The sequence below is a fragment of the Yarrowia lipolytica genome, chromosome 1D (genome assembly GCF_001761485.1).
Source record: "Yarrowia lipolytica chromosome 1D, complete sequence".
NCBI lineage: Eukaryota > Fungi > Ascomycota > Dipodascomycetes > Dipodascales > Yarrowia > Yarrowia lipolytica.
This window is the reverse complement of record NC_090773.1, coordinates 2,372,088-2,387,522: the sequence shown is the minus strand read 5'-3', so window position 1 is coordinate 2,387,522 and position 15,435 is coordinate 2,372,088. Positions and strand designations below refer to the sequence as shown.

At 50.2% G+C, this 15,435-nt stretch overlaps 6 protein-coding genes across 6 annotated transcripts; 3 read left to right on the top strand and 3 right to left on the bottom strand.

The window, feature by feature from the left end:
* Positions 1-883: 883 nt before the first annotated feature.
* Positions 884-3,028, top strand: YALI1_D23866t (uncharacterized protein; the record flags this gene model as incomplete). The annotated part of the gene is made up of 1 exon (XM_068282775.1): positions 884-3,028. The coding sequence occupies one exon, from the start codon at positions 884-886 to the stop codon at positions 3,026-3,028; it is 2,145 nt and encodes a 714-aa protein (XP_068138876.1).
* A 2-nt stretch (positions 3,029-3,030) lies between these two features.
* On the top strand, positions 3,031-6,933 carry YALI1_D23845t (uncharacterized protein; the record flags this gene model as incomplete). The annotated part of the gene is made up of 1 exon (XM_068282774.1): positions 3,031-6,933. The coding sequence occupies one exon, from the start codon at positions 3,031-3,033 to the stop codon at positions 6,931-6,933; it is 3,903 nt and encodes a 1,300-aa protein (XP_068138875.1).
* A 1,576-nt stretch (positions 6,934-8,509) lies between these two features.
* Positions 8,510-9,064, bottom strand: YALI1_D23785g (uncharacterized protein; the record flags this gene model as incomplete). The annotated part of the gene is made up of 1 exon (XM_503005.3): positions 8,510-9,064. The coding sequence occupies one exon, from the start codon at positions 9,062-9,064 to the stop codon at positions 8,510-8,512; it is 555 nt and encodes a 184-aa protein (XP_503005.1).
* A 3,116-nt stretch (positions 9,065-12,180) lies between these two features.
* Positions 12,181-13,158, top strand: YALI1_D23753g (uncharacterized protein; the record flags this gene model as incomplete). The annotated part of the gene is made up of 1 exon (XM_503004.2): positions 12,181-13,158. One exon carries the CDS (start codon positions 12,181-12,183, stop codon positions 13,156-13,158), a length of 978 nt encoding a protein of 325 aa, XP_503004.2.
* Positions 13,159-13,347: 189 nt separating this feature from the next.
* Positions 13,348-14,481, bottom strand: YALI1_D23730g (uncharacterized protein; the record flags this gene model as incomplete). Its single annotated transcript, XM_503003.3, has 1 exon — positions 13,348-14,481. One exon carries the CDS (start codon positions 14,479-14,481, stop codon positions 13,348-13,350), a length of 1,134 nt encoding a protein of 377 aa, XP_503003.3.
* A 603-nt stretch (positions 14,482-15,084) lies between these two features.
* YALI1_D23721g (uncharacterized protein) lies at positions 15,085-15,393 on the bottom strand (the record flags this gene model as incomplete). Its single annotated transcript, XM_068282773.1, has 2 exons — positions 15,085-15,190; positions 15,266-15,393. The coding sequence occupies 2 exons, from the start codon at positions 15,391-15,393 to the stop codon at positions 15,085-15,087; spliced, it is 234 nt and encodes a 77-aa protein (XP_068138874.1).
* Between the last annotated feature and the right edge of the window lie 42 nt (positions 15,394-15,435).

Below are 15,435 nucleotides of genomic sequence, written 5' to 3'. Positions count from 1 at the left end.
CTTTGTTGCTTTTCTATTGGAATTAGGAGCGTAGTACCACTTTGAAAGGCGGCTGCTTGTCGAAAGAAGCCAACAATGTCAGCGACCAAAGTCCGTTTTGATACGATCATGTTTGAGTACTGTACTTGAACTTCCAGGCATATAAACGGATAACACTATCATCCGCTCGAGCCCAGTGAAACAACAGTCACGTAGTCTTCCCGCTAGCACTACCACCAACAGGGTTCTCACACTCCAGGTTATCTCGCAGATGCAGACAAACCCATCATCATCAGAAATTTATTACATTTCCACTGAATAACGCTCAAAACCGCTATCTCAGCACAATTAAGAAGACACATTTATTGTATCAAATCATGTGGACCGCAGATGCAGACTGTTCATTATATAAACAGGTCATTCCTACCCTTGGTCAACCCTCACGGCACACCCACGCGGCATCAACCCACACGACCACTAGTCCAGGTAGCACAGCAACAGCAACCCAAGAGGATGAATAGAACCATACCATGGCCGGGGGAAACACGTGTCTATCAATATCTCCGCGATCTCCTCGTAGACTTGCTAAGATACTTGCGCTGCCACGGACCCATTTCAGATGATTGCTTCAGGACCCGTAATCAGCAAGTGATCTGTAACCAGCAAGTGATCTGTAGTGATATTTTTCCTTGCCCGCAATCAATGCAATTCTTTACCAAAATCTGAATACATGTCCTTTTTTTTTCTTTCTTTTTTTTCTTCTTTTTTTCTCACTTTATTGATTCTGAACAGTTACAATAATACTTGGTGGTTCAAGTAAGATTTATATAGTTGAAACAATACTTTCAAAAATTATAATTAAAATGAATATATTAATCGAGCGCGACCAGAAAAAACGTTCACCATGGAAACAGCGCAAGCCCAAGCTTCGGCGGGTAACTCCTTGGGCGCTCCGAACCCCCCACCTCCTGATTTATCGCGAGGTGATGGAGCCACCTCAACCGAAACCCCCAACCAAACCGACATTGAAAAAATCCAAAAAAACGACAAAAACGATGAAAACAACAAAAAAAACGACAAAAACGACAAAAACGACAAAAAAAACGACAACAATATCACCCTCAACGCCTGGAAGAGCAAGGCCGAAGTCAAGGCTCTCCTGACATCGAACCCCTCCACACTCAAATTCAACCTCAACAAGGAGCGAATTTCGGAGCCCCTTGCGGCGCCGAATGGTAGGCATACCTCCGGCCGTTTCAACGTGTCCTATGTAGCCAGCAAGGAAAACTTCTTCCGAAGAGCTCTTGACCGCTCCGCCACCCCTGATTGGAATCTTCCTATCTCCATGTTCCTCGAGCACCTCGATAACGCCGCTGAAGTCGACGAGAAGGACACCATCAGTGTCCTCGAGGGCGTCATCGAAAAGTTCGACGAGATCAAGGGTCAGGTTGGTCTGGCGGAGTTTGACCTGTCCAGGCACAACCTAGACATCGTCCCCCACCTGATCGACCAGATTAACTTAGAACAGGACCCTGAAGACTGCTACCAAGTGGGAAATGGTTGGCACTACCTGACGTCGGACGCCCTCACTGACCCCCACGAACAACGAATGGCTGTCATTCTGGAGACAGTTAGTCTCATTGTTGAGGCCAATACTCAAGATTATCGCATCATGAGGAAGGGCTCGGCTAACCCTGCTGGACGAAGAGTACTTTACTACTTCAACCTACCCTCGTACATGAAGATGGAGCGTCAGACGGAGGATGCTTTCAAGATCCACCTCAACGCTATTCTCAACCAGTTCGACGTAGACATTGATCAGGCCATTCCAGGTTCCTCCCTCTTGAGTGGCACCCTTCTGATGACCTCTGCCAACCATCAGAACATCTCGGGTCCTGTGATCGCAGTTCGTGCTCTCCTAGGCTCCACCCTGCCCCAGACCATCCCCGACTTCTTCGTCAACCTGGATCCCACCAAGGCTAGGCTTACCGGCTCAAAGTTGATCAAGATGCACTTCGCCAACGGCGATAACATCTGTGTTAAGTGCAAGAGCACTAAGCACATCCGGGAGGCCTGCCCCGAGAAAGACATGGTCACTCCCAAGATCTTCCGCACCCGCGCTCACCAGGGTACCCTCCCACAGAGAGGTAAAGCCCTTGCTTCCATCCATGCCCCATCCACCGTGGAGCCCCCGGTCCAAACTCGCAAGTTCCACCACACGCCTGCTACTCACCAGTGGGAGACCGTCGGCACTAAGTCCCCTAGACATAGACGGACTCGAGACACGTCCCCCCAACCCACCGGTCAGAAGCCCCTCCGATCTTACTACAACTTTGAAGTCTTGAGCGACAAAACCGGAGAGGACACACCCGAAGAGACCGAGCAAACTAACCAGCTGCCCTCTACGAACCAGCAGCATGGAACTCAGAATCTACCCATCAACATCCCCGCCTCCGAGGAAGACACAGTTCCCGACGACCAGGAAACGGAACAGGCTGACGTATCCATGAACGGCTTTGACACCCAGCCTGACGCACTTGCTCACCCTGAAGTAGCCCCTGATGTCACCCAGTTTCTTCCCCCCGCTACCCCGCTTAACACCGAGGCCACCAACAACGGCCTTCCCCACGACCACACCAGTCCCAACACGACCAACCAAACACAACCCCCCCCCGGAAGTATCCACGAGGGCCGACCCCGAGGAGGGCACACCACCTCCAGTTTCTCTGGCGAGCCCTCTCACACCACGCTCGGCAAGAAGCACATTGCGGTCTTCCAGACCGCCTCGAGCGAGGTTCCGGTGCAAATCCTGAACCCGGACAGGTCGGAGAACAGACTCTGCTGGCTGCCTTCTCAGGAGGTAGCAAAGTTCATTGACGGGAGGTGCCCGACATTCCTGTCTACATGCCACTTCAAAGTTTTCCACGACGGTGCGACACTCAGCTCGGTAGACGAGATTGTAGAACCCCCGAACAGTCCCCCGAACCCCCCTAGGGTGACCACTCTCCATGAGGTGGACACAATGCTCCGACCGGGGCAGAACCAGTAAGCATGTCTTTCACCTCTACTACCACCCCTTCTAAAGCCCCATGTAAGAGCACCCAGGCCAAAATGAAATCTCCGAATGTTAAAGTCATCACGGCTAACATCGGCGGTTTTAAGATGGCGGAAGCGCTTAACCGATTACCCGACACCATTGTAAACATTATTCGAACTACTCACTACCCCGATCTCGTCCTTCTTCAAGAGACGAACTGGGTGGACTCCTCCCTACAAACCGCTCAACAAATCATTTCAAACTCGCCCTACCCGGGGGGCAGACACTACACCCTCCTCGGCTCCACAGCTGGTGTTTCTAATAGAAGCGTCGGCGTGGGGCTAGTCTATTCCGACAACGTCACCATCACAAACTTTACAACAGTTTTTGAATACTTCCCAGCCCTAGACAACAGACTGTGTTTGGCCGACGTGCACATCAAAGGCACCGACAGACACCTATCGCTGATCAACGTATACGCACCAAACGAGCAGGGAGCCTCCCCCTTCACTAACCGGCAGTTCTACCAGTCACTAGACGACTATCTACGCCTCCATCCCTGCCAATACCCCCTGATAGCGGCAGGCGATTGGAACGCGGTCGCCTCCAACGACGGCAGGATTGGCGAAAAAGTGACGACTCACCTTAAGGACTTCTTAGCTAACTGGGACTTACTAGACACCTACACTCTAATCAGCAAACACAGAAAAGGCCTCTACACTCACACCAACAACAGCCGCGGAGCTGGCAGGCGCCTGGATCAGCTGCACATCTCTTCGACACTCTCACAGTGGATCAAATCCACACAACTGGTAACCAACAAGCAGGGTCACAACATCACGAAGTCCTCTCACCACGCGGTCCAATTCGTCTTTAACTTTGGCAACCTCACCCAGCGACAAGACAGAGGCCCAGGCACCTGGAGGATGCCCTGGTGGGTTTTTGATACAGAGTACATTGCTTGGCTCAAGTTCCACGTCAAATCCATTCTGAAGCGATATGGTCCTTTGAAGCCCAGCCTGAAGCTGCAATGCCTGAAAGAAAACATTAAGGTCACCATCCAACAGGAAGCCAAAAACCGCGCACTTCGAGATTCCAACCACCCAGACAACAGACGCCGCGAGGCCCTCATGGCAACAGCCTCAGACTGGCAAGCCTACCCAGCTAACGAGCCATACCCGATGCTCCATGCTCGGGTCGAACAATCCAAGCAACAGATGGAGATCCACTCCCTACGGAACCACCAAGGCCGAGTGAAGACCGACACCTCCTCTCTCTGCGACATCTCAGCTCGATACTTTGACAACATCTTCGACAGAGCTGCCGATATCAACGACACCGACGACAGCGCCTTTTTAGACCTCTTCCCCGAAGAAACCCGGAGGGTGAATACAGCTAACCCAAGCCTGGACTCGTCTTTTACCAAGGAGGAGATCTTCGATACCATCAAGGCGTCTACGCACAACAGCGCGCCAGGGCCAGACGGCATCCCGTACAGGTTCTACCGCGACTGCTGGGATGAGCTGGGGGACTTGATGACGGACGTCTACAACGAAGCTGGAGCCGACTCGCCCATCAGCACCGAACGCAACACCGCTATCATCAAACTACTGTACAAGTCGGGAGATCAGGCCGACATCTCCAACTACAGGCCTATTTCTTTGATCAACACAGAGGTGAAGATCTACACACAGCTCATTAACAAAGCCATCCAGAACATTCTTCCGGACAGCATTCACGGCGCCCAAAACGGTTTCGTACCGGGTCGACACATCACTAACAATCTCGACACCATGGATCATTTTTGCAACGCCTACTCCCAGCTGAACATGGGTTGGGTCGTAGGATCACTGGACTTCCGGAAAGCCTACGACACTATCAGCCAGAGTTGGGTGATAAAGACGCTTCGAAATGTGGGTGTCTCGGAACTGATGATCAACCGTATCCTAGCTGTACAACAGAACGCAGTAACGAGAATCAACATCAGAGGTGTCCTATCTCGCCCAGTCCGCATCAAGATCGGAGTGAGACAAGGATGCCCTCTCTCTCCAACCCTCTTCATCATCGCAGTAGACGCACTTGTGCGTCGTCTGGACCGAGAGATGTTTGGACTGGCCCCAGGCCTGCCACTATCCCACCACCACACCACTGGGCACAGGCCGCCACAACCCCCTACTCACCCGGAGGCAGTGGCAGCTGGACACATGAAGGTGTCGGCTTTCGCGGACGACATAGCGGTGTTCCTCAACAACATCCAGGACGTGGCCACGGTTGGTAGAGTGCTCTGCCTCTTCCAACGGGTCTCAGGCCTCACACTAAACCCGTCAAAGACGGTGCTTCAGAAGATCGGCCCCCCCGATTGTTTTGTTCCACTAACCTTTATTGACGCAGAATGGCAGCGAACAATTGACGCCACCTGGCCAACCGACAACAACACACGACAGGCCCCGACGCTCCGGACATCTGACAACATTTTCCGGTACCTCGGAGTACACTTCGGAAATCGCGAAAGGTTGGACACGCACTACGCTCAGATCAAGGAGGACCTCAAGGAGTCGCTGCGACGCCTTTCACTATGGGGTCTCCCCTATTACAGCAAGGCGTGGATGATCAACATCTACTTCTTCTCGAAACTGAATTTCCTTGGACCCTACGTCAGCCAGATCGACAACACCTTCATCCGAGAGCTGAACGAACTAGCGTGCGACAAGATCAACAAATTATCACCCGACAAAACACGCAAAACCTTCAGCAATGGTTTCATCCAAACTCCGGTAGGCAGAGGAGGACTGAACCTGCGGGACATGGGACGTTTCATGGTGTGCCTGAAGGCCGCTCGGGCTTACAGGTTCTTCCATGGCTCATCGCCGGCCCTTTGGGACTGCACCTTCCAGTTCTACAGCAGAACTCACAGTCTCACACAGGAAAAGCCACACCAGCGCGTCGACTGCCGCTTTCCGACAGGCCAAGCTTGGGGCTACGCAGCCTCCCCCACCATGCGAGACGCAATCAGAGCTTCTTTCGAGCTCAACAAGCCCCTCACCGCGGAACATGCCAACCCTCGAGAAGATCACGAGCCCTCTACAACAGACACAGTTAATCACAGAATCTGGGAACGAAACCAGGTGAACGTGAGAGCAGCAGAATCTTTCCGGGAAGCACACGTCGACATCGCAGCCGCGAGACGATACCATCCGGTCAGAATGGTGTCCACAGCGGAAATCGACCACCTCCGGTGGAGCATGGGACCACTTACTCTAGAGAACTTCATGTTTCACAAGACCTCGTCTCCCGACTTGCCAAACTTCCCACACACACTTGCACGACCGAAGAAGTGGACTCAACGAAGCGACTACGGGGGCATCTCTGACGACATGGTCTGGCAGGAGGTAATGCATGACCTTCGAAAACACTACATCGCCGACGCCAACAAAGCACAAGTTCTTCACCTCATGCGGATATCTCGACTTCCGCTCGTGAAATGGAGATACCCTGACGACCACGTTTTCACCAAGAAGAATCCAGGATGCGGGCTCTGTGATAAGGCCATCATTCAGGATCTGCACGAGCATATCTTCTGCAAGTGCGAAGTTCTTCTTTCCATGTTGACCAGGATGAAGATTCCGTCAGTGGACTCTCTAAAGGACTGGATCTTTACCGAGTCGAAATGTGGAGTACTCCCCTCTTTCCCAGGGCATGTGAACAGTGACGCCCCCCGGAAACATCAACAAGTCAAGACACGCAAATATCTGCGGGAATTGGCTTATGGGATCTGGAAGATGGAGAGATCCCTCCGGTACTCAGGGGACGACGCCACCCTGGGACATGTCCAACAGGGTTTGCTTCAATTCCTGAAGGAAGCCCAGATGTGTTTCTACGATGGACAACCGCCAGCACTTCACGATGAGCGAGAGTAGACACAGTAGCAAGCGTAAAAGGCGGCCGAGGCCACCGAGAGAACAGCGTAGCAGGGCGCGTAGTCACCACAGGGGACGCAGAACCAAACCAATGACGAAGAAGAACCACAAGGAGAAGTTTTCAAAGGCAATGCAAATGAAGAGGGCAATGGAAGGATTGAGATTAGAGAACTGGAGACTGGAGTGGCGTTTTCCCGATGAACGAACAAACACGCGAAGCTATGTGGACCAACATACAACACGGACTGAACCAGGTTTTTTTATGATTTTTTTACTGGAAATAGGTACGTGCCAAGTTGGACCATGACACTAAACGTGTTTAATTAGTAATATTCGTGTAAGCGTACATTCATTTCAAAGGTTATTCTTTCACGGCAAAGTTATAATTAAATGAATGTATATGCAGAAAAAAAAAAAAAAAAAGTATATGGAAAAAAAAACTGTACTTGGAGAAAATGCCCCCTCTAACTTCAGATTTGCAAAAACATCTAAAACTCGAAAATCGAATAGAAGAAGACACAAACCATTCACATGTGTATTTATCGTCTAAACTACCCTATTTCCCTGTTTTCCCTCACAAAATACAACTATAGCGGCGGTACTCAAAGTCGAGAAGATTCATCCACTGTTCAAACTAAGGTTTCTCATACAACTTGCTGGAAAAAAAGAAGCAGCTCATTATCGCAGTTTTTCTTGGTCAAATTTCATTTTTTAAAGTCCCTTTACCATAATATACACGTGAAAAAACCACTTCCTTCTCCATATTTCTTACTCGTGTCTTCCCTAACCCGAAAAATCACATCTCCGACACTCGGGCTGCTTATGCACGTGCCGATACCAGACATGACAAATGCGAAGCCGATTCCGATCTGGTATCGCGGTCGGATGTGGTCCCAGTGGCGGTTTGCGGCTGGGGCTTTTGCGCACCAAAAAATAAAAAATAAATAAAAAAAAACTCGCGTTTTGGGGCAATTTTCGCCACGAGCACTTTTTCCGGACTTTTTCCGGAGATTCCAGTGCGGCATGAGCCGGCTCCAAATTTAGTGCCCGAAACGTTCCGGTGCGGGGGAGGGGTAGGGGTTTTGTACACCAAAACGGGGACAATGGGCAAGTTAAAGATACGGTTGTGATCAGGGAGAGTGTGGTAATTGAGCTATGTATTTTTTTTCGCGATCCGACTTCAATTGGCCGAGTTAGATGAAGGGTCGCGTGGGCAGTGAGACTCGGGTCGTGTGAACAGTAAAGTTTAAATTGGCAAAAAATATATATGGAAAAATGGAAAAATGGAAAAATGGGGAAAATATATACAAGAAAAGAAAAAAGAGCATCAGCCACCGAGAAACGGCAATTTAGGACGCGTCAAAATTACCACACAACAAGAGCTACAATCGTCAAATATTGTTAAAATCGTTAGTATGTACATGCATCTATAGAAAGGCCGAGCTTGCGCAATTGGAGCGGTTCGGGAATGCTTTTTTGGGGTGCTATGCTGTTGTGTTCTTGAGTGGTGGTTGCTGGTGCTGTCTCGTCAGAGAGGATATGCAAAAAAAGAGACGACGGAGGAGATCACAGACACTTAAGACAGGGAGACGGACTCTCGGGCGAACACGTCCGAGTTGGCCACCTTCTGCAGGACGCCCTCGAAGCCGGCCTTGCCCTTGATGGCGTTCTGGCCAAATCGCTCCACGGTCCAGTCCTCAATCTTGTTGCAGATTCGCTTCCAGGAGGCAAAGGCGGTAATCTGGGCCTCCTGGTCAAACACGGTCTTTGTGGCGGGGTTCTCGGGGTCGGGCGAGTAGGTGCAGGTCTCGAACACCAGCAGCAGGTTATTCATGGTCATGTTGGTGGATCGCATGACAACGGTTCGTGCCTTGGGGTCGACCTCGGAGACCTCTCGGACGTACGACACCTCCTGGCCTCCTACCAGCGCAAGAAGCCACTTGGGGATGGACTGTTTGCAGGTGATGAGTCGCTCGGTTCGAAGCACGCCGGACTTGGGGTCCACTTCTCGACGCAGAACATCCACCGCAATCACATGGGTGGACACCTCGTTGGGGTACTTTTTCCAGTTGGCGATGGACACCTGTTCCCACGAGTAGTTGAAGTAGTGTCGTGAGTCGAAGAATTTCATTTTATGAGCTTTCTAGAGTGTCTTTTGCTGTGACGGTGGTGGTGACCGTTTGTAGGCCGGGGCAGCTCCGCTCTATATACTGGGAGAAAAGTGCCGAAGCTTAAAGTGAAGAGATTTTGAGACAACTTTAATAGTGGGCGAAAAAAAAAAAAAAAGGCAATATAAAAAAGAGTTTGCCAGTACTCTGCATCCTCTTACCCGGGTTTATCGAGACGGCGTCCCAGGCGGCGCGGTGGGGTATATTGTGGCGATTTTGGACCTCGGAAAGAACTCACCTGGGATCAAGTTTGCGATTTTCGAATTTTCCCGCCGAAAATCGGCCGGGTAGCCGCAAAATGGCCGCCTCTTATCTCTGTTGCTCCCAACCTCGGCCCACACTGATAATAGTCATTCGGTGCAGACTAGATGCACCCGTAGAGGTTATCGGGCGGAATGTGACTGGCGGAGTGAGTCAAGTGATGAATCTGAGACTGGCCGGAGGAGACAATAGTCACGAGCAAAAAGTCGGTACAGCTTCGGATTGTTCCGACGTTCGACCCAAGTTCGATCCGCCGTAATACAGTCATAAAAGAATGGCCCTCGGCACACTCTCAATCGGAACTCGGTACTCCCCTGAACAGAACGTAGTGAACCGCGAAGAAGACCGTCATTCCCTTCTTCTCCCTACTTGTAGACTGCCCGCCCCCAACTCAATTCATTTGCTTTCAGCCTCACCAAGCTGGCCAACGGTCGCCTAGGTTTGTGTTTATTTTCTACCGTTGTACTATCGTAAACCCCTCAACCATACGTGCTGGGTCACGTATTGTGGAACAGTTATAGTCCAGACTGTGGGTCTAACGGAGCCGTTTCTGGCTCCGCGAAACTATGAGACAAATAGGCGGATGATGGTTTCCAGATGTGACCAAGTGCATTGTACATAGTGATGCGTATTTGAACACCACAAAGTGCACCTCAGTCCCTGAAAGAGCTCAAAACAACAGATTTTGTGAGAAAATGGTGACTGGGGAGTTCAAAAATCTATCTGCCCACCCTGAAACTACCCGTAGATACCCTTTTCTCCCGGTTAATCCATCCAGAACCGCCTCAATATAGCTACCTTTTTTACCCACGCCCCAGACTGAACAACCTCTTCAAAATACCCCCCTGTCTCAGCTCTCATTCGTTTCAACGTCTCCCGCCTCCCGCCTCCATCCCATCCAGCCCTCCCAAAACTCCCGGCTCCAATACGGTTCTTCTTTGCGTGGATAAAGTGTGATTGCTTCGATCGACAGAGGCTGAGCCGTCACATGGTGTGCTATACTGCTGACTAATGTTCTGAAGTTGCGACCAACTATTGTTTCAACCTTTTCTCAACTCCACCATCACCTTCCATACTCTGTCATACTCTGCCATACTCTAGACGTCTCCGTCGGACGTATTATGATACATAAATCACCAAAACATGGAGAGGGCTGGACCTAGGACATTACACAAGCAAGATACAAACATGAAAACTACACCAATGGATTCTCCTCGATTGTTAGAAGACAGCTCAGCTTGGGGCTCTTTTTAATCCATCCACTATGGTACCAATAGGACCAATCGTATCAATCGTAATACAAGTATAAATACCCTCACAAGGCATCAACTTCTCTTACTATTTGTACATTCAAAATGGAATTGAATTGCAAATCAACTCTTGTGTCCGATGTCAAACTCAATGGATCGCTTGCTTCGCTCTAGTGTTCGGATTCCACACTTTTCTGACGCCCACGGCCCAGACGCAGCATTACGTCATGATCGACACTAGACGTAGACATACACAAGAGATCGAGCAAGCAGTATTGCGCAACAGAGTTGGCGATAGCCCGAAATACAATTATCGGGCAGTCTCAATAATTGAGACGGTGGCCGGTACGGTAAAGAATACTTGTCTATCTCAAGGCAGATGTCTGAGTCTGCAGAAGGCAGACATCTGAGTCTGCAATTGAGCAAAGTAATTAGAACCGTGGAATGCGGAGCAAACCGATCGGACTGATTGGACTGGAGGGCTCGTTGGATCATTTGACTCGCTTGACTGATTGGACTCGCTGGTATCTCAATAACAGTTCGAGGTCGAGCGAAGCAGTATTGGAACTCTCCTGAGACTGGCTTCAAGTACCCACTGTACTGTACCTGAATACATTGATACAGTATGTACTACTTTTACGGTACTGTACCCTTCCCACCGATCTCCAGTTTCGCGTACTTTTGGTGCACGAGCTCGAGGTTCCTCCGGAGGGCTCCCTCAAACGAGAGTCCTCTGGAGGAACCTCCAACTGAGGGAGCTCGGGTCACCTCCTGCATCACTCATTCCGTTGTCAAACAGCATCTTCCGTTGTCAAACAGCATCTGATGGGCGAGAGTCTGAAACTGCGGGCCGAGATCGCACTTCATTGAGCCAGTGTCACCAGCTGTTGGACTTTTCGGACGCAACAGATCCAGCCACTGAACAGCATCTTGAGCAAGCCAGCCGCCATTTCCCGAACACGTCCATGGAGTCGTCCATGGCGATCGAAGCGACACAAGAGACATGGCAGGGACATGTCGCAGAGACTTCTAGAGAGTATGTATTGTAGCCATTAGCCATGATAGCTAGTTGAGGAGGTTCTATCCAGAGCGGAATGCTCGTGGTACGGTACGAGTTCAGCAGAAGAGAAACGAACTGAGACGAGAAACGAGCTGAGACGAGAACGAACTGAGACTCTTCAACTACAGACTCGAATTAAAGAATACTCAGCCGTGTCTCATATCTGAGTGCGACCCTACGATACACAAGTATCCAACAAGTCCAGGAGAAATTTCGCATATTTTTGGTAAATAAATGAACATATCGACAATGGCACCGACAATGACGTTTCCGACAATGACACCGACAATCACGTTTCCGACAATGACGTTTCCGACATTGACACTTCCCGATAACATCACCATTATTAAACTCGAAATTAAACTTGTTGCGAGGCTGCGATAAGGCTGACCACTGCACGATATCAATACGACCTGCATCTTCATCGTCATTCCACCAGACACTGTCACAGTCCATACAGTGCTCGTAGTGACAGCCACACTCACTTTCGCTTAGTAATCTAACCGCCATGGCAGCACCAAACAAGCCATACACTTTTGGGCTTCCCAAGGCGTGCTCTGAGGAGCAGCTGGTCAGAGAAACCGCCTTCCTCTACTCCTCTTGCACCCTACAAGAGATGGGAAGCTTCTACTTTGCGCACGCCCTCAAGGCCGACGGAAACGCCTCCAGAGCGGTGTATCTGAAGTTCTACGACAATAAGCTGGGGCTACTTCATACCAGTTTGGACAAGTGTTTCCACGCAGAACCGCCCATTTCCGCCAGCTCGCCGCCCAAGGTCTTGTCCATGGCCGTCAACCCTCACGTTTTCTTTCTGAGGTCTCGTCTATGGCAAGGAGTCTGTCTCTTGGACAACAGCTGGACGGTGGTGGTTTTCCAGACCCTTGAAAACGAAGATATTCCAAAGTTGGCATCTTTCATCAAGGATAACAACCCCGACGAGATACATCTCACCAGCGTGCACAAGACTGGATTGGCCAAAATCAGAGACGGAACTCCTGGAGACTTTCATTTGACTAGTGAGGATGGACAGAAAATAGAGGTCCATAAAACGGTGCTGCAACCGCTGTGGCCGTTCTTCTCGGCCACCATAGACTCGAACATGATGGAGGCGACGGAGAACTCCCTGGATCTGCCCTTTCCAGCATCGACCATCGAGGTCGCCGTGCGATATCTCTACGGGCAGCCTCTGGAATTCGGTTTCGGCGATGCAGCTAATCTTCTCGTCATGGCTCAAATGTACGACTTGCCCGAGCTACTCAGTCTCGCGGTGGCCAAAATCAAAGCGGAGGCTCTGGACGTTCAACAAGCCATCATGTTGTGGAAGAAGTCGTTTGAAGCCTGCAACGACGACCTGAGAAGCTACTCCGCTGCTAGAATCAAACAAATGATGCCAGACATTTCACATTCCAAGCTGCTAGACGATCTGGATCGAGACGAGATGGTGGCTTTGTTCATGGATGTTTCGGGAGTCGAGTCCAGGAGTTAGCAACATCATCAAATGACTCTATTATGCTTGCTTGGACATGGTCTTAGAGAGTCTTAGATAGTTCCCTACTGCAATTATGACAATATTAAATGGTATCAATTAGCTATATTCTAGATGCAAGTTGGACTCTCCTTGCGAGTATGATTGTGGATTGTAGTCCATGGGGTCTCGTCTTGGTTGTTGGGTCAATTACGCCTTCCGGGGAGAGTCACTGTAGTACATGTAACGTCCTGTGGGGGTGAAGCTCTGGCTCTGGTTGAGCTTGGACTTGTTCTTGGGGGTACCGATGGGCGTGCTTTGGCTGAGCGACATGTTGGCGGTGGTGTTGGCGGCGGAATTCTTTCCAGTGGACTGGATAGTCTTGGCGACATTGACACCAGACTTGCCCAGAGGGGAAGGAGTGCCAATTCCAGGCACATTGGAGACCACGTGGTTAGGATGGCGTCTCAGGGGAGAAGCCGAAGGACCCAGAGACAGATTTCCAAGGTCCACAGAGGAGTTTCCGGGAGAGGCTGAAATGGTTCCCACCGAAGACGAGGAGGTCGAGTTGGATCTCGATCGCGGTTTGGGCGAGGGGAAGTTCATGGAGCCCGGCGAGTTTCGCACGTACTTTGGAGGCGTGGGGACGTTTTTGATGTCGGTTTTCTTGTTGAGTTTGGGCAGTCCCATGAGTTCTCTCTGCTCGTCCGTCATGGGCAGATCGGCGTACTTATCCTGGGGCTGGACCAGGTAGAAGAGTGCCTGGAGAATGTTGGTGGCCAACACGCCCTGGATGAAGTATTGCAGGTACAGAACATACTTCCAGGTGGGGGAGTCGTCTGGGGGTAGGTGGATGAGGTCGTTCGGAGCGATCCAGTCAAAAAAGACCCGCTTGACGAACGATCGAAAGAGCACAAACACCAGCCAGCTCAGAGCGTTGTAAACCACCCGCTTGACCATGGCCTCCTTGCTGATTCCGCTTCGTTGCTTCACCACCTTGAGACTGGGATGGGTCCACGATCCCGTAGGAGTGCCTTGGGGGGTGGCTTGGGTCGATCTGTTCGGGGTCGAGGGGCCGCCAAACTTGGGCGTGAATCCGGCCTTCGGCGTCACCGGAGAAGCCTTGAAGTTCACTCCAGACGCAGATTCGCGAAACTGGTAGTGCTTAGGAGTCGAAGGCAGAGAAGTCGTCATGTTGGAGGTCACATTGCCGGGTGTGCTCTCACGAGTGGGACTGGGCATGTCATCAAGAGTACCGGCCTCGTACAGACGCCGAGTAAACGGCGATTGGTCCATTTTTGTCAGTGTTTTGTGTGCTTGTGTGGTGGTGGCCATGATCCACATTTATTTGTTGACATGCATGGCATAACTAGGGTTAGGGTAGACAGAGTGGGCGGTCTGTGGAAAGGTATGTGAATGAGGGTAATGAGGGTAATGAAGGGATTATGGGGGTGGAAAAGGTGATAAAATGAGGTTTCAAACAAGACTTTTTTTACCCATTCTCAATTGAGCTTTTTTTGACTGAGTTGGAGGGAGTAAGGAGGATGGTGTTAGGTAGGTTAAGTAGTAGTGACACTATTAGTTGCGGGTTTTAACAAAACAATATGATTACTGAATGATACGAGATGGAGAGATTCCGAGACAACAAAAAGTAGTTTTTATTGTCGGCTTAGTCGTTCTCTATTAGTTGTTCAAATATCCCTCGCTAGTGTTCGAGATAGTGCGATTGTATGTTCAGTCTCACTAGATTAATTAGTTGACTCACCAGAGTCTTAGTTGAAGATTAATTGAATAAAAATGATTTAGAAGTAAGCTACAGTATTGTTACAAGTAAATACTGTAGGCATATAATTACCTAAGCCACCAGCAACCCGTGTGTGGACATCTCGATATCTCTCCAGAATGCCACAACACAATTGGCCAGTCTTGCACACGCCAATAACAGGCTCACCAAGCATGTAGCCCTCTATGGTCCGTTTCCGACCTTGTACCATTCCCCCCATCGATATCTTCTTCGAGCTCCTGTAGGCAACATCTCCAACAGTTCAGGGAACTCGCAGAGGTGTTTCAGGAGCACCCAACAAGGCCTTGCATGTATGTGGAGGATCTAAGCCGAGAATTCTAGTACATTATGTACTTGTATATGCTCCATGATCCCATATCAAGAAGGTAAACACATTCTTCAATAATAAGTTGATTCGTTAAGTAAGAAGCGGTTGGACAGTGAGGTGGGGTTTGGGGAAGTTGTCGACTCATGACCAGGGGCTTTTTGTTCCGTTGACTCGTTCCGATTGCCAT